The sequence below is a fragment of the Colius striatus genome, chromosome 1 (genome assembly GCF_028858725.1).
Source record: "Colius striatus isolate bColStr4 chromosome 1, bColStr4.1.hap1, whole genome shotgun sequence".
Lineage (NCBI taxonomy): Eukaryota > Metazoa > Chordata > Aves > Coliiformes > Coliidae > Colius > Colius striatus.
This window is the reverse complement of record NC_084759.1, coordinates 81,692,310-81,706,986: the sequence shown is the minus strand read 5'-3', so window position 1 is coordinate 81,706,986 and position 14,677 is coordinate 81,692,310. Positions and strand designations below refer to the sequence as shown.

Sequence of the window (14,677 nt, the reverse complement as noted above, 5' to 3'; positions counted from 1 at the left end):
TATTAAAATTCTTTACTCAAACTTACTGTAACAGCTTCCGGTAGCACTTCTTAAAAATGCACAATTCCTGTGCAGCCATTTCTTGATGTACAGGGGGGTTGGACTAGATGATCTCTAAAGGTCCCTTTCAACCCCTACCATTCTATGATTCTGGGAAGAAACTTGCTGGAGCTGGTGCAATGTGGGCCACCGAGCGAGGTTTTTAGTTGAGAAGCCTGCTCTAAACTTACTGCACGCTTATTTGGTTTTACTGCACCTTCAGCCCAAACTTTGTCTGGTGACAGACTCATTTAATTGCTGGTTCTCCTCTGAATGTATTTTTAACCAGGTGTAGGAGAGCATATTTCTTCAGGAGCTAGGTAGTAGCTAACAGGAAGATAAAAGGGTAAATATTAAGCTTTCAGGAAAGAGAAACTGGGGACTACTTTTGTGGAAGGTGCATTTGGGTTATGATATCTGCATAGAAAACAAACCAATGTGCTTGCCCTGGCAACAGGGGATCCCCATCTCATCCCTGCAGGGCTCCTGTCTGCATGGCTGCAGGCACTCTGAGCATCCCTACAACTTTGATCTTTTGTTATGTTGCAAAAATGGGAGATTTCTGGAGGACAGGAGCATGGCTCTGGGGACTGGTATGTGGGGCACTCAGAAAGGAGTGTATGGGTTCTGATTCTTTATCTGGTAACTGTCCTGGTTTTGGTTGGGATCATTTTCTTCCTGGTAGCTGCTACAGGGCTGGATTTTAGGGTTATGCTGAAGATAATGTTGATGACATAGGGATGTTTTGGTTCTTGCTGAGCAGAACTTGCACAGTGTCAAGGCTATTTCTACTTCTCACCCTGCCCTGCCAGCAAGTGGGCTGGGGATGTACAAGAAGCTGGGAGGGAGCTTGGCTGGGACAGCTGACCCGAACTAGCCAAAGGGCTATTCCAAGCCATGGGGCATCATGCTCAGAATATAAACTGGGGGGATTTGGCTGGGAGGGGCAGATCGCTGCTTGGGCATCAATCAGCAGATGGTGAGCATTTGCATTGGGCATCACTTGTCTTTCTTGGGTTTTGTTTCCCTTAATTACTATTAATATGTTTTATTCTTCATTTTAGTTATTATGATTGTTCTTATCTCAACCCAGGAGTTTTGATTTCCTTTCCCGACTCCTCTCCCCATCCTGCTGGAGGTGTGGGGAGGGGCAGCGAGTGAGTGGCTACCTGGGGCTTCGTTGTTGCCAGCTCAGCTTTAACCGTGACAGTCCTTCAAATCTGACACAGCTACAGTGCTGTAGACCTAAGTCTGCAATGTTCACAGTGTGCAGATGGCCTGAGTTTTCTTCAGTCACCAAGTGTTCTCAGTCTTGTTTTTGTTTCCTCAGCTCAGGGTTTGTACAGCTTTCGACATGTGCTTTTGTTTGTTGCTCTTGTTGCTGCACGTGCTGCAGCCTGTGGAGCCCAGGGAGCCATTCACTGCCCAGATGGTAACTCCTCTCTGTCCTTTTAACGTCTTCAGTGCAGGCTTAGTGCCACAGATGCTTTTGCTGATGGGGAACGTTGGTGTGAGAGCGAGTAACCTGGCTGGAGAGGCAGGCAAGGCTGCTGAAGGAGAGGGCACAAGTGTGAGGTTTGTGCTTTGGGCTACTTACGAGTATCCATGTCATGGCTGGGACTGCGTTCATCACGCTGCAGTTGCTTGGAGTTATTTGCACATTCTCTGGGTTGATGTTTTTGGTGTTTCAGGGTTTGATAAAGGCTGTAAATGAAATTCTGAGTAAAATTCAAGCAGCTGATTTACAGCCTAGTAATGTGACAAACCACCTCTCTACATGCTGCCCTCTGGTCTTTAGAGATCACATGGGCTAGAGCAGACCACTGCCAGTGGTTGTCGTTGGTCCCTCTGTTACCCCCAGGCTGGGATCAGCGATGACTCCTCTCCCCAGTCCTCACAGGGACAGGGAGGCTGGGGCATGGTGGACTTGTGCTAGGTCTGGCCATAAATCCCCCTGCCCTAGGCACGTGCTTGGGTGTTATTTGTGTCAGAGCTGAAGCCAGAGTCAAGCAGCTGCTAATCTGGAGAGTTGCTTCATACTCCCCAAAGTCTACAACATCAGGTGACTTAACAGTGAAAAAATGCAACTGCTGGTCTGGTTCTGCAGAATTGTACTGAAGTATCTGTACAGTCTGGTGGGGGAAGGGTAAGCAAGTTAACAGGAGTGTGGGATCCAACCAGGAGTAATCATGTGGCAGTTCTGGATTGGAATAGGGAGAAAGCCTTCTCTGGCTTTTTCAAGGATGACCATGGTGAAGAGCTGGCACTGACCTCAGGTGCTGTTTACCAGTTGCACAGACTCTAGAACACCATGTTAAAAAGAGGGAGAGGTGGGAAAAAGCAAGAAGAGACCTTCTTACGAAAGGGTTCTCCAGTGCACACAAATATGAAGTAGGTCTTGCATGGAAATTATGTTTTCACTTGAAAGAAGAAAACGAGCCACAAGAGTTTCTAATGATCATTGCACATGTTGGTACTAATCTTTGGAAAAACTACCATTACTCCCTCAAAAGTAGAAGCCATGATTGAGGAGTGGGTCAGCACATGACATCTGTTAACAGGGTTGGGCCAGGGAGAAAAATCATACTGTGTGAAATAGGGTCGATCTTACCAGCATCTACACTGCAAATACAAGCATGGACAAAATTATTGGTTCAGCTCCTGAATCACGCCAGTTAGCATAGCTGTACCTTTTTCAGTGTGGCTGTACTGATTGAAGTAGCGTACGGTATGTATGTTCTTAGTTTAAAAATGTTTTCCAGCTTTGGACAGACTGGAAAATTAATTCAGCAACTGTAAGTTACTTCTGGCTTTTGGCTTAGGGGCTGTTGCTTCTGGACTACAGACTCATGTGCCATAACCAACAGCCTTTATTAGCTGCAGCTGCTAGAATGTGACCATGCAGACAAGGTTTTTGCAGAAATTAAGTAGTCTGTCAACAGCAGAAGTCAGGAATCTTAGGTGAGATGTTAAGTAAATTTTGGGAGAATGAACCATCTAAACAAGTCTTATGGGGAAAACATGTATTTCATAAGACTGTTTTCTGATAACTAATGAGGTACCCATGCTTCACACAGGTTAGACTCCTGTTGGAGCAACCAGACCTTTAATGGTCTACTGCACAGTTACACACTGGTCAAACTCATGAAAGTAACAAAATCAATGTAACTTTATTGGCAAAAATCAAGTTGAATGTGACCTACATAATTCAACAGATGCGAGTCTCAGTTTAGTTTATCAAAATACTTCAGTTTTCCAGCTGGATCTGGAATTATCTGTGCAAGAAAGAAAAGAAAAACGTTAGTCAAAAGCCAAAACCATGCAAACATAACAAGCTGTACAACCAGAACAGCACAGTATTTCAGAATATAACAGTAAGGCCAACCCACAGGCAACACTGAAGAGTAATTTATCAGTTGATACTAGATTACTCTATAAAAGTATGTAATAGCAGCAGCAGAAGGATTTCACTGATTAGGGGAAGAGAGAGTGCAGGCTACCAAAGGAAGAATGTTGACAGTTGGGAGCACATACATCTACGTTGCTTGCCCCAAAAGCAAGATATTTTAATAAATTAACATCTGTAATTAATGGTCTTAAGAGTTTACTTACAGTTCTTCCCTTGGCCACCACACTCTCATGGCCTCCTCTGGTTTGATCTAATTAAATCACACACATTTAGAAGGCATGGCTTCAAGAAAGGCTTTTTGAACTATTCTGCTATTTAAATTATCGATGTCTGTTGCCCAGAAGAGAAAGAAAATGCTTATATATTGGTTTAGATCTTTAAATTGGCAGTATTGCAGCCATTAAACTCAGCACTTTAAGACTGTTTATGTCTTATTATTTAGGTGATTTTTGGTTACAGAGGGCAGAACTTTTCAGTGCCAAAATGTGTCTATTAGGCCATCCAGTCCTCTTTCATTTTACAGTTTTAATATTAAGCCTCCCCCAAGACACTCCTCTGCTAGCTTGGAAAGAGGTGACTCCCAGTCTCCAGTCATTCTGGGATGTTTATGTATCCAGCAAAGAAACATAGTTTAACTGTTTTCAGGATCAACCACTGTGCTCACTACCCTGCCCAGAGGCTGCTGGGGCCTGCTATTTGTTGAGACAGTTCTCAAACAACAACGCTCTGTCATCACCAGATGGTTCTAAAGCAAGCCACATATTCAAATAAATGACATTGACCTCATCAGAACTGGGGAGCTCAGACCTCTAGTCAAAGTTGCATTATTCTGCTGAGGCTTGATCCAAGCCAGAAAACACAAGTTCAGTGGGTGTTTATCTGAGCCCCAGCTCTTCTGTTTGTGGTCACGTGCACGGGAGTAGTAACTAAGGAGGAAGAGCGATCATGCAGTGAAGCAGTGCTCTCTGCTGGAGTTCTGATAGTGGCACGCTGGCTCTGTGATTATCCTATAGCAGCTTGGGAACTTGTCTCTTTCTTTTTTATGACCCACAGTAAAAGTTGACAGAACCCAGAATTTTTATGGGCAAGTATAACTGAGAAGACAGGACAGATTCAAGAGTTTCCAACTTCCTCTCATCGGATGTTAACAGGAAAAAAAGTTCTTGATCTCAAGCTAATTGCTGCTCATCAGTTTTTGTTCATACACAGGGAATTTGAAGCAACTAGAATATATCCAGTGTGAGGGAAATGAGCTCCTAATCAAATTGGTAGTAATCCAACAGCTGTAACCACAATAATATGAGTTTACTCTTGCCATCTCATTGAAAGTTACAAGAGATTTTGGACTTGGCTTTAGTGGAAATCACAAATTAGTAGTACATGCATTTAAGTATAAACAGTGACTTACTGTTTCACTGCCAGGTTTCCAACCAGCAGGGCAAACTGAAAAAAACAAAGGATAAAATCACTACAGATATTTTTACACACATTTACTTTTGTGTACTTAATATTCTCTTTCTGAACTTGAAGAGCACACAAGTGTCACATGTAAATATCTGCAACTATTAAATATGCAGTTTTATTTATACAGGGGATGGTGTCATATCAGCTTGTCTGATACCACCTACCATTTCAGTTAACTGTGGATAGGTGTCTCTGCCTTGGTTTAATTTTAGTGCCCTTCTGGAGAATGAACATCTATTCTAGTAGAAACAAAAGCTTTGTAATAAAATTCAGGTGACAACAATCTATACCTTTCTTTAAAATCAGTGCCAGGGGAAATCATTTTAGCAAATAGATCAGTTTAAAGATTCCACAAGAGACTGAGTCATTTTCACATGCAGTGTGGTCAAGAGCCCTGTGACCACCTGTATAGTTGCATACCCTGGACTAAAACTCTTAATCTGTTCAGAGCTCTCTTTCTGAGGCTGTAGCCCAATGAGTATGCCAGACTACACTGCTTTAAAGCATGCTGTCAGACAAAAGGCCACAAATGCAATTAGGAACTAGGGAAGACTATTTTTCCTATTCTGTGCAAAGACTCCAAATAAGGTGTCCTAGGGATGCTCTTCTCCACATTCCTGCAAAAGCTGGAATAAAAACAGTGGTACCCTGGAAACAGCCTGCAGATCAACGTCCTGTGACACAGCTTTGTAACATCAACGAGGTGAAATTTCCTTAGCTGGATGCACGCATCCAACTAAGGATCAGCATTTATCTTCTTAAAGCGGTGCAGCAAAGCGTAAGAATGATATGTACCTTCAGATAAAGGTACTGTTAAATGCCAGGTGAAATTGAGCTGAAATGGAAATGATGCTGCTGAAGCCATGTGTTGATACTTAAACAAATCTTTCCATACATGAATGTGTGTATTTAAACATATTATTTAAAGAAATATGCTTGAACTGGGGGAATGTGAGTTCTCGAGACGAAGCAATGATCTGAAGCTGGTGAAAGCTGCTTTGCTGGGAAAGGTGATCACGTATCACTTGTAAAGAAAATACAAGTAATGGTGGTCTAATGTTCACAGCATCACGGTGTATATTGACTTGAGGCACTCTCCATTACTTGTCACAGATGCCCAATGAATGACAAAAGACAAAGATGGCCTGTCTGCCAAAATGTACTGAAATATTGGGCCTGATTCTTCACTGCCTCATATTTTGTACAGATTTGTGCTTGCGACAGATGTACCTTAATTCAGACTAAGGAATGCTTTATGCTCTGCCTTCTCTTGGGTGTGAATTACTATTCTAGAAACAACCTATGGAGGTACTAGGACCACAGAATCCTGGAGCAGAGCAATCAAACCACTTAATTCGCTGCATGAGGCTAGTCTCTAATGCTACTGCAAGCCTCTCTTCCCCAAAAGCTACAAATACATACAGCTTCCAGCATAAGCAAAACAATCTTGGACGTGAAAGTATTTAAAAGAGCACCTTCTCCATGTTTGTCTGTGTACTGGAATGCTTGTACTAAGCGAAGCGTTTCGTCCACCGATCTTCCAACAGGAAGGTCGTTCATCGTGATCTGCCGAAGGATTCTCTTATCGTCAACAATGAAGAGGCCTCTGTGGAAACATTGTTTGTGTGTGTTAGCAAATAGCAGTAACAACAGCATTGCGTTTATGCACTATTTTCTGTCTGCTGGATGGGAGGAATTTGACCTCTGCAAACACCACACAATACCCAACACCTTAGAATACTCGTAATCTACTGTTCGTTACCTGGGGTGTCTGATGATGTGAGCAGAGGTTAAGGTAAAAACAAAAATGGTACTTCCCTATGGAACATAAAACTAAGCTTTTACAGGCCCTGCCAGGGGATGTTGCAGATGCTATGATCATAGAATCATAGAATGGTAGGGGTTGGAAGGGACCTTTAGAGACCATCTAGTCCAACCCCACTGCAGAAGCAGGTTCACCTAGATCAGGCCGCAGAGGAACGTTACAGGGATCCCAAAAGCAACCGATCAGATTTATGAAAGATGCATCTCTCTGAGGCCATTAGTTCCTCCTCGTCCTGACGCCACTTGGACTTGAGAGGTCCTGAAGCAACTGCAGTTCTGAGGAGTTCTGTGTGTTTGCCCTGCCCGAGGTATCTGCTGATGATTGCTGTTAAAGATGGTAACAACCTGACCTCTGTTCTGAGTAAGTAAAGTATTTTTTGTGTCCTTCAATATTTGTTTTCTCTTGGTGTGAATCCCCAGGTAAAATCTGCTCTCGAGAAAAATTTGAAATGCTTCTTTAGATATAAAGCAGTAAGTACCACCCTAGAAAAACGGTTTCCCCCCGCCCCACCCAGTAACCAAGTGAAATACCTCAGTGTATGCCCTTGATCTTCCAGATACACTCCGTAATCCTTTGAAATTTGGTGCGTCAAATCTGAAAGAAGAGGAATCCTCAGAGGTCCAAGTCCTCCTTGTTTTCGAGGGGTATTAATCCTTTCAAAGAAATGAGATACAGATGTAGTTCTCATAAAGATTTGTATTCCCTACACAAAAACAGAAGTCACAAGTGCGAGGGGCCTTTTTTTTGTTGTTGTTGTGCACACAAAGGAGATGAATACTATTTATGGTTTGAGCAAAATGTTCAGTAGATTTTTTACAGTTTTTGGCCATATCTATTAATAATGGCCTCTTTGTTATCAGTCATATTTGCTTTATACCAGTGTGCTCATGAACTGTGACAGCATGACTCACTTGCAGATACTCCCATCCATATCTCATTTTTTTGTACTGAAGTATTTTTTTTGGACTGACACATGATATATTTCAAGTAATTCGTATTAAATTAGCTTCAAAGGTAAAAGTACTTTCAAGCACTAGGGTTAAATTTTTACCACTGAAAACTATTTTAAACATTTTTATCAATATCATCATGCTTTTATACATTACGATATACCTACACAGGATAAAAATCTGGAGTTACTGTTCTTCAGCTAAGAGAGACTCACAAATATTTTGTAATGAAGGACAAAGATAAGATACATACCATGCTAAGTGAGTAAACTTTGAGTCCACAGAACATGCTACTACTTCAGTATTTATTGCTCTGAATTCTTCAATTCTGTCACTGAAGGCGATTATCTCAGTTGGACATACAAATGTACTAGATAATTTAAGAGAAGATAAAGTCAAAACTTCATGAAACATCCAGTAAGTTATCTGTTTAACTTAAAATGGAGAATTTAATAGATTCATAGAATGGTAGGGGTTGGAAGGGACCTTTAGAGATCATCTAGTCCAACCCCCCTGCAGAAGCAGGTCCACCTAGATCAGGTCACACAGGAACATGTCCAGGCGGGTCTTGAAAACCTCCAAGGAAGGAGATTCCACATCCTCCCTGGGCAGCCTGTGCCAGGGCTCCCTCACCCTCACAGTAAAATGTTTTTTCTTGTGTTTAAGTGGAGCTTTTTGTGTTCTAGATTATGTAGTGTCTATTGCTAGACACTACAGAAAACAATGTCGCCCCATCCCATACTTGTTGATGAGGTCCCCCCTCTCAGTCTTCTCCAGCTCATGCAGCCTTTCCTCATAAGAAAGATGGTCCAGTCCCCTGATCATCTTTGTGGTTCTGATTTATCATTTATGATAATTTACCATCTATTTTTCATTGCTTCAAATATTTAACCAAAATAGTGCCTGACAAATCTTCCAGACTCAGACTCCAGCTTAGTTACAATAGATCTATCACTGAAGAAGATCATAAACCTACAGTTAATTTACAATCTGGATTCAAGTGTTTTTACAGTTACTTTCTTTTTGACTTGATGAATATTAAGTGGCTGATTTTAAACACAGCAAGACTTTTTTTTGCAGAGGAACATACTATGATTTGTTGTTACCACGTACATTTGCAAGTTTTAAGTATTCTGACTTCAACTTTTTCCACTACAGAAGAAAATAGTAAAGATCACAATTTCCAGGTCCTTGAAGCTAGGCCAAGAGCCAGATTATTTCCCTTACAATATTCAGGTTGGTTATACATCTCTGTCCTCTTCATTTTATAGAAAATAATGAGATTATCTGGCAGAAGGCAGAGATGTTTTTACTCAACCGGTGAAGTCACTGAATTCTACATAAAGGAGGATAACGTTGAAGTGTTCCTAGGATGTTATGGGATGAGCTTAAAGGGAAAAGGCTCTTAGGTACACCACATACACTCTAGAAAATATAGATAGGATGCTGTCTTCTGTTTGCAGTAGTGGTTTGCAGCATCCTAGAGAACGTTAAGGTTGTTTGACTGGGTACTACAGACTTACCAAAACAAAAAACAGTAAGACCTCATAAAAAAAGGGAATTAATGAATTACAAGTCTAGTGTAGCTGCATTTAGTCTTGGCATGTTTACAGTGGTCTTACTTACAAGTCAAGAGGATAGAAGAAGAAGACAAGGTATTTTCCTTCATAATCTGTTAATTTCAGCTCTTTAAACTCTCCATTAATGACCGCTGTTCCTTCCCAGTAAGGTGCTGGCTTGGAGACTGAAATACAAAGGACATTCCATTAGAAGTCAGAATACAATGCACGTACTTGTTCAAAGCAAGCTGTCCATTAGCTGGCTTCTGTGCAGGGACAATTCTTCTGAAAAACAGCTGACTACACACAGGAGGAACCTGCCTTATCACTTTAAAAAGTCCACATCTGGCAGTGGTTACAGGACGATGAAGAAATGCAGGTTTCAGTACACATGGAAAGTAAATAAGTTGACCAACTTGTGCCTAGATGTGAGCCCTCTGAATCACTGATAATGGAGGTCACACAAACCTTATCTGGGCATAAAGAACAAACCAGGTGTGTACTACCAGCTCATGGCCGAACAGCTGTCAGACTGAAGGAGAAATCGTTCCAGATTTCAGGAACCCCTTAGTGTTTTGTTACTAATACCTGTTGTGAACCAGAAGCAGAAGAAGGTTTAAATTCATATTGTTACTTTCTAGCCAGGGAAAATGACTTGGAATCCAAGTCCAGAAAAAAGAGACATGCTGCATGCTCAGAGACAAAGGCCTAGAAATGCAGTGTATATTTATTAAATTACAACTCCTAAGCAAATTGTAACTTGAAGATATTTGTGTCAAAAAAATTTATCCAATTAGAACGTATGAAATGTACTATTCCTGTTGAAAAGGATTAATCTAGAATTTACAATATTAAAAATTATTCTGCCAGGTATTATTTTCATAGTAATGTGAATTCTGAGACAAAGCATAGGGTATGCTGGAGACACAAGGTGATCTGAATACATGTGTGAATGTCAAAGACATTGACATACAGCTCCAGGAAATTAGGGAAATGCTGCTGAGAAAAATACACGGAATCTTAATTATTATTATCTGGATGATAACTGCATTATTGGGCTCTCCTTTTCTAAGGGCAACCCATAGCTGGAGAATATAGTTAGTGTGGATGTACAACAAGGACGGCAAAAAATACCTCAAATGATCAAACAGATTACACCATGGAGTGGGAAGGCACTCTGCTTTGGTTTCATTTGATACAGCCCATAAGGCATGCAGCATACAAGTACAGAGTCAGCAGGTGGACCTACTTTAGCACGGAGGTTGGACTAGCTGATCTCTAATGGTCCCTCCCAACCCCTACCATTCTGTGACTGCTAATGTCAGTTTACATTTTTTTTTTAAGAAATGCTCTTCTCCTTCTCAGGTCTTCTGTAGAATTATTTCTGAACATATTTCAAGCCCTTGACGTCTAACTCTTCTATTGAGACTTTGCAGATTAGGACTAATTTCAAGCAAAAGCAACAATTCATCCCTGGGTTATTTACAGCTCTCAAAAAATGTTTAAAATATGTTGGTCTTTTCAAAATAGTGACACCCCAAATGTAACCACTTTCTAGCGAAACTGTCTCTTCAACTGACTTGGAGATTTGGAGGGAGAAGGAAAAGAAGTTAAAGATATCTTCATCCTTTTCTAAGGTGATTTTGTGGGGGGTTAAAAACAGTTGCCTGAAATGCTGTAATGACTTATGTTACAAAGGGAGGAAAAAACAAACAATATTTGCTACAAATATCTTCTCTGGTTTTACTTTTTTTTTGGTAGCATCTGTTTGCAAACGTTTGAAACAGAAGATATATCCTGGCTCAGTAGTAGAAAAAGAATTAAAGCTGTAAATTCTGCCAGAGAAGATGGTTTCCACATGTCTTCTCTCCATTCTGTGTTCTGCAGAATGAGTCTTTTGTAGAGCATCTGAGTGATGGAACAACTGCCCCTGAACTGTGACTCGGCTGAAGATGTGTGTGCACCTAGGTCTGCCATAAGTATTTATATCACAGGAGAGTGTAAGCACAAAAGCAAGTGAGAAACCATGCCCAGTAGTGACGGGCAGGCATTAGGTGAGGAGAAAAGTCGGTATTTCTAACCACGGCGTGAGCACAGAACGCTCCTGTACATCGGAAACAACAGACGATGCATTTCCCCTTAACACATTAGCTAGCTCTGGAACCTCAGGCCTTGCTAAACCTCTGCGAGACGTTCAACTCGCTGCCCATTCACCACGATAAAACTCCCGCCGCTCCCCGGCAGGCTGTACGCTCGCTGCCACGGCCTGCACCCGCTTTGCCGGAGCGACGGCCTCTGGGGGACGGCCGCGGCCAGACGGCCACGGTCACCCCGCGGGGGTGTGGGTGTGTGTGTGTGCGGGGCCGGTGAAGCTGGCGGGCAGGAAGCTGGGAAACGGTGCCCCGCCGGGGGATGAACTTGGAGGCGGCGTTCCCGGGGGATGGCAGAGACGAGGGCCGCGGCGAGCCCCGGGAGATGGCAAGGATAAGGGCCACGGCGGTAGGCACAGGCCGCGAAGGGACAACGCGCGCCGTCGCCTTACGTGGCGCCGCCAGCCGCCCCCCCGGCCCTTAACGGCCCCTTCCCTTCCCTCTCCTCCCTCCTGGTGCGGCCCGAGCGGAGGCGCATTGCGGGCGCCTCCCCCTTGCCCTGGCCCCTCCGCGGCATCCCCCGCCCCTCTCTCGGCAGCCCCCTACTCCCTCCCCCCCGGCACCTACTCTTGGCCTGGCTGAGGTGCAGCGAGTGGTCGGAGACGGGCACCCGAGCCGCCTCCCCTGGGTAGACCTGTCCTCCCGCGTAGTAATGGCACTGCTCGTCCCCCCGCTGCCGCGCCGAGCGCGGCTCCTCCGCCTCCGCTGCCGCGCCTCCCAGCGCCGCCGCCGCCAGCAGCAGGAGCGGCAGCGCAGGGCGCCGGGCCCTGGTACCGCAGCGCGCCCGCACATGCCGCCGCGCCGCCTCCATGGCCCACCGAGTTACTGCACGTCCCCGCGGCGCGGCGGCGGAGGGCTGGCGGTGGGGCGGAGCTTTGCCGGGCCTCTCGCACAAGCTCCCAACCACCGGGCCGGGGGCCCGGGCCACTCTTCCTGCGGCGGCTGCGTGAGGCTGAGCAGAAGCCGGCGCACCCCCAAGCCGGGGCCTACGGTGGTACCGGGCGCTGCCTGCCCCCAGGGCACCGGGGCAAGGCGGGTGGCTGTGGCTTTCTGTTTAAGCCCTGGAGAAAATGGTAAAATATCTTAGACATCTAGAGTAAAAAGAGAAAATAACTCGCCCACCCCCCATATATATGTGGAGAGTGTGCAATGTAGTCCAATGCCTGCTATTGCAGAAGCAAACTCTCTACTAAATGTGTGAGATTTCCCATCTGGTCTTTCTTATCTGTTGCAGCGTGGCTTCTGTGGGCATTTCATCAGTCGTGGTCATACCAATCTATGCCAAGTGTATTACCTCCTGACCTAATGAATACAAGAAATTCCTGACAGCTAGAGCAGAGGTGATGCATTCGGTCTTGACAGTATTGTGAGGTTTGCTCCAAATTTCAAAACATACTGCCCTAGGTTTGAAATCTTGAACTGTTGCCAGATGGAGGGGAATTTGTGAATGAGCTCTACGTATTGCACATTGTGGCTCTGCTAAGAGTGTGGTTAAACAGTAATGAGACTACCCAAGTGCCTTTTAATTCACAGAATGGTTTGGGTTGGAAGGGAACCTTCAGGGAACCACTGATGCTGGGTTGATCTTTGGGAGATGCCAGGCAGCCAGAGAAGGTGGGTGAAAACAGAGCCCACCAAAGACATCTCTCCACAAAACACTCAGCCAACTCATCCGCAGTTGAGCACGTAAGCACCTGAGGGTCTGAGGGTCCACCTTCGTTGACAAAGCTCTGCCCACACACACACAGTGTTTGTCCAAACAAGCTGATTTAATTGTGTCTTTGTGGTCAACACTCAGGGTGCTAACTGAGGTCTCTGCTGCAAGCCTCCTTGCCAAGGAAAAGCGAGTTGGGCAACCAGAGGAAGGTTAGAGCCCACTGGCTACTGTGAACTTGTGCTGACGTTTGTGCCAGAGAGGGTCATGCAGATGACTTTACTAAAGAACGGGTCAACTGTAGGCCACACAGTATCTTCACATTGCAAAGCCTGGTGGGTGTTGTCAGTCTTTGTAAAAAGCGGTGCCAGTAGCAAACACAGTCTCTTTGTGCTGGAATCCCTGACAGCTGGAGCAGAGGCAAAGGATTCAGTCTTGAGAGTATTGTGAGGTTTGCTCCAAGTTTCAAAACCTCCAAGGTAATTCTAGGACTCTCCCACTGTTCCTGTTCTCCAAGAAACAGAAACTATGGAAATGTGTGGATTCCAGAGAGAAAGGAACTGGCAGTAGAGTAGAGCAAAGGCAGATTTCTGTTGGGTTGCAGGTGACCCCTCACCCATTGCACAGCTCCAGAATGCTCCTAATTATTTTCTCAGAGTTTCTAGGATTTGGAGATATTGCTGAAAGCTTTCTTCAGCTCTTGGGCCATGTCTTAAACACTAGTACCTACTTCCACGGTGCTTTTCTTCCATTCCCAGCACACTGACCTTTCTGCAAAACTAAATTGTACTGATTTCTATGTCTTCTTTATGATCCTTTGGGAAAAATGAGGAATTTCAGTGCTATCTGTGTTTCAGTGTCAAGACAATAAACTGATGTTTAGGTACCCAATATGCAGTTGGAGAGATGATAAAGCCTTCTGTAAGGAAGTTCAATATATAGCAATAAATATTCAAGCCTTTAATTATCATTTTGGGGAAAGAGAGACACATTCTCAATCTTCAGCCCAATCTTCAGGATCCCTGAAGCTCAGAGATCCTTGCCTGCTGGGACTGTGCACGTTATCAACATGATTGGTTTTGTTTGTACCTTCTGATGAAAAGAAGTGGAACCACTGGTGCTGGGTTATCCTTTGGCAGATGCCAGGCAGCCAGAGGAAGTGAGATCCAGTGAGGGGAGAGCTGATTTCAGCAGCATCTTTTGAAGCAATTAGAGAGGTGATTTGGGGCATGAGAAAGGAGGCAAGAAGGAGGGGATGTGGAGAAGTCAGGGAGAGAGGGAGAAAAGAAGGAAGTGCTAAGCATCTGAGCAGGAGTGTAACTGCTGAAAAGGTAAACTCGAGCACAAAGTTCATCATTCTGTTCCAAAGGGGCAATGTAGCCAGGGGGTGACATTCCCCAACCAAATGTTGCCCAGACACTCAGGGACATGGGATTTGTTAACACAGGACAATTTATTGACATATTTAGATAGGGTAAATCCCTCCTGCACCTCCTGGCAGGAGCAGCTTCACAACTGAGAGCAGGTACAGAGGCTGCCTGGGAACCTGCAGAGCCCTGACTGCTGTTCAGCTCGTGCTGGGGCAGAGGAGGGAGCCCAATATGTCCTTTAGCAGCTCCATGTGTGT

The 14,677-nt window shown here is 44.3% G+C and overlaps 1 protein-coding gene across 2 annotated transcripts; it reads right to left on the bottom strand.

The window, feature by feature from the left end:
- Positions 1-3,190: 3,190 nt before the first annotated feature.
- On the bottom strand, positions 3,191-12,226 carry PRDX4 (peroxiredoxin 4). Of its 2 annotated transcripts, XM_061988592.1 has the most exons (8): positions 11,964-12,226; positions 9,314-9,431; positions 7,941-8,057; positions 7,268-7,390; positions 6,388-6,518; positions 4,857-4,891; positions 3,652-3,698; positions 3,191-3,314 (listed from the first exon to the last, which is right to left on the bottom strand). In XM_061988592.1, the coding sequence occupies exons 1-8, from the start codon at positions 12,205-12,207 to the stop codon at positions 3,311-3,313; spliced, it is 819 nt and encodes a 272-aa protein (XP_061844576.1). In that variant the 5' UTR covers positions 12,208-12,226; the 3' UTR covers positions 3,191-3,310. The 2 variants fall into 2 exon arrangements, with proteins under 2 accessions (XP_061844576.1, XP_061844575.1); XM_061988591.1 differs by lacking the exon at positions 3,652-3,698.
- Between the last annotated feature and the right edge of the window lie 2,451 nt (positions 12,227-14,677).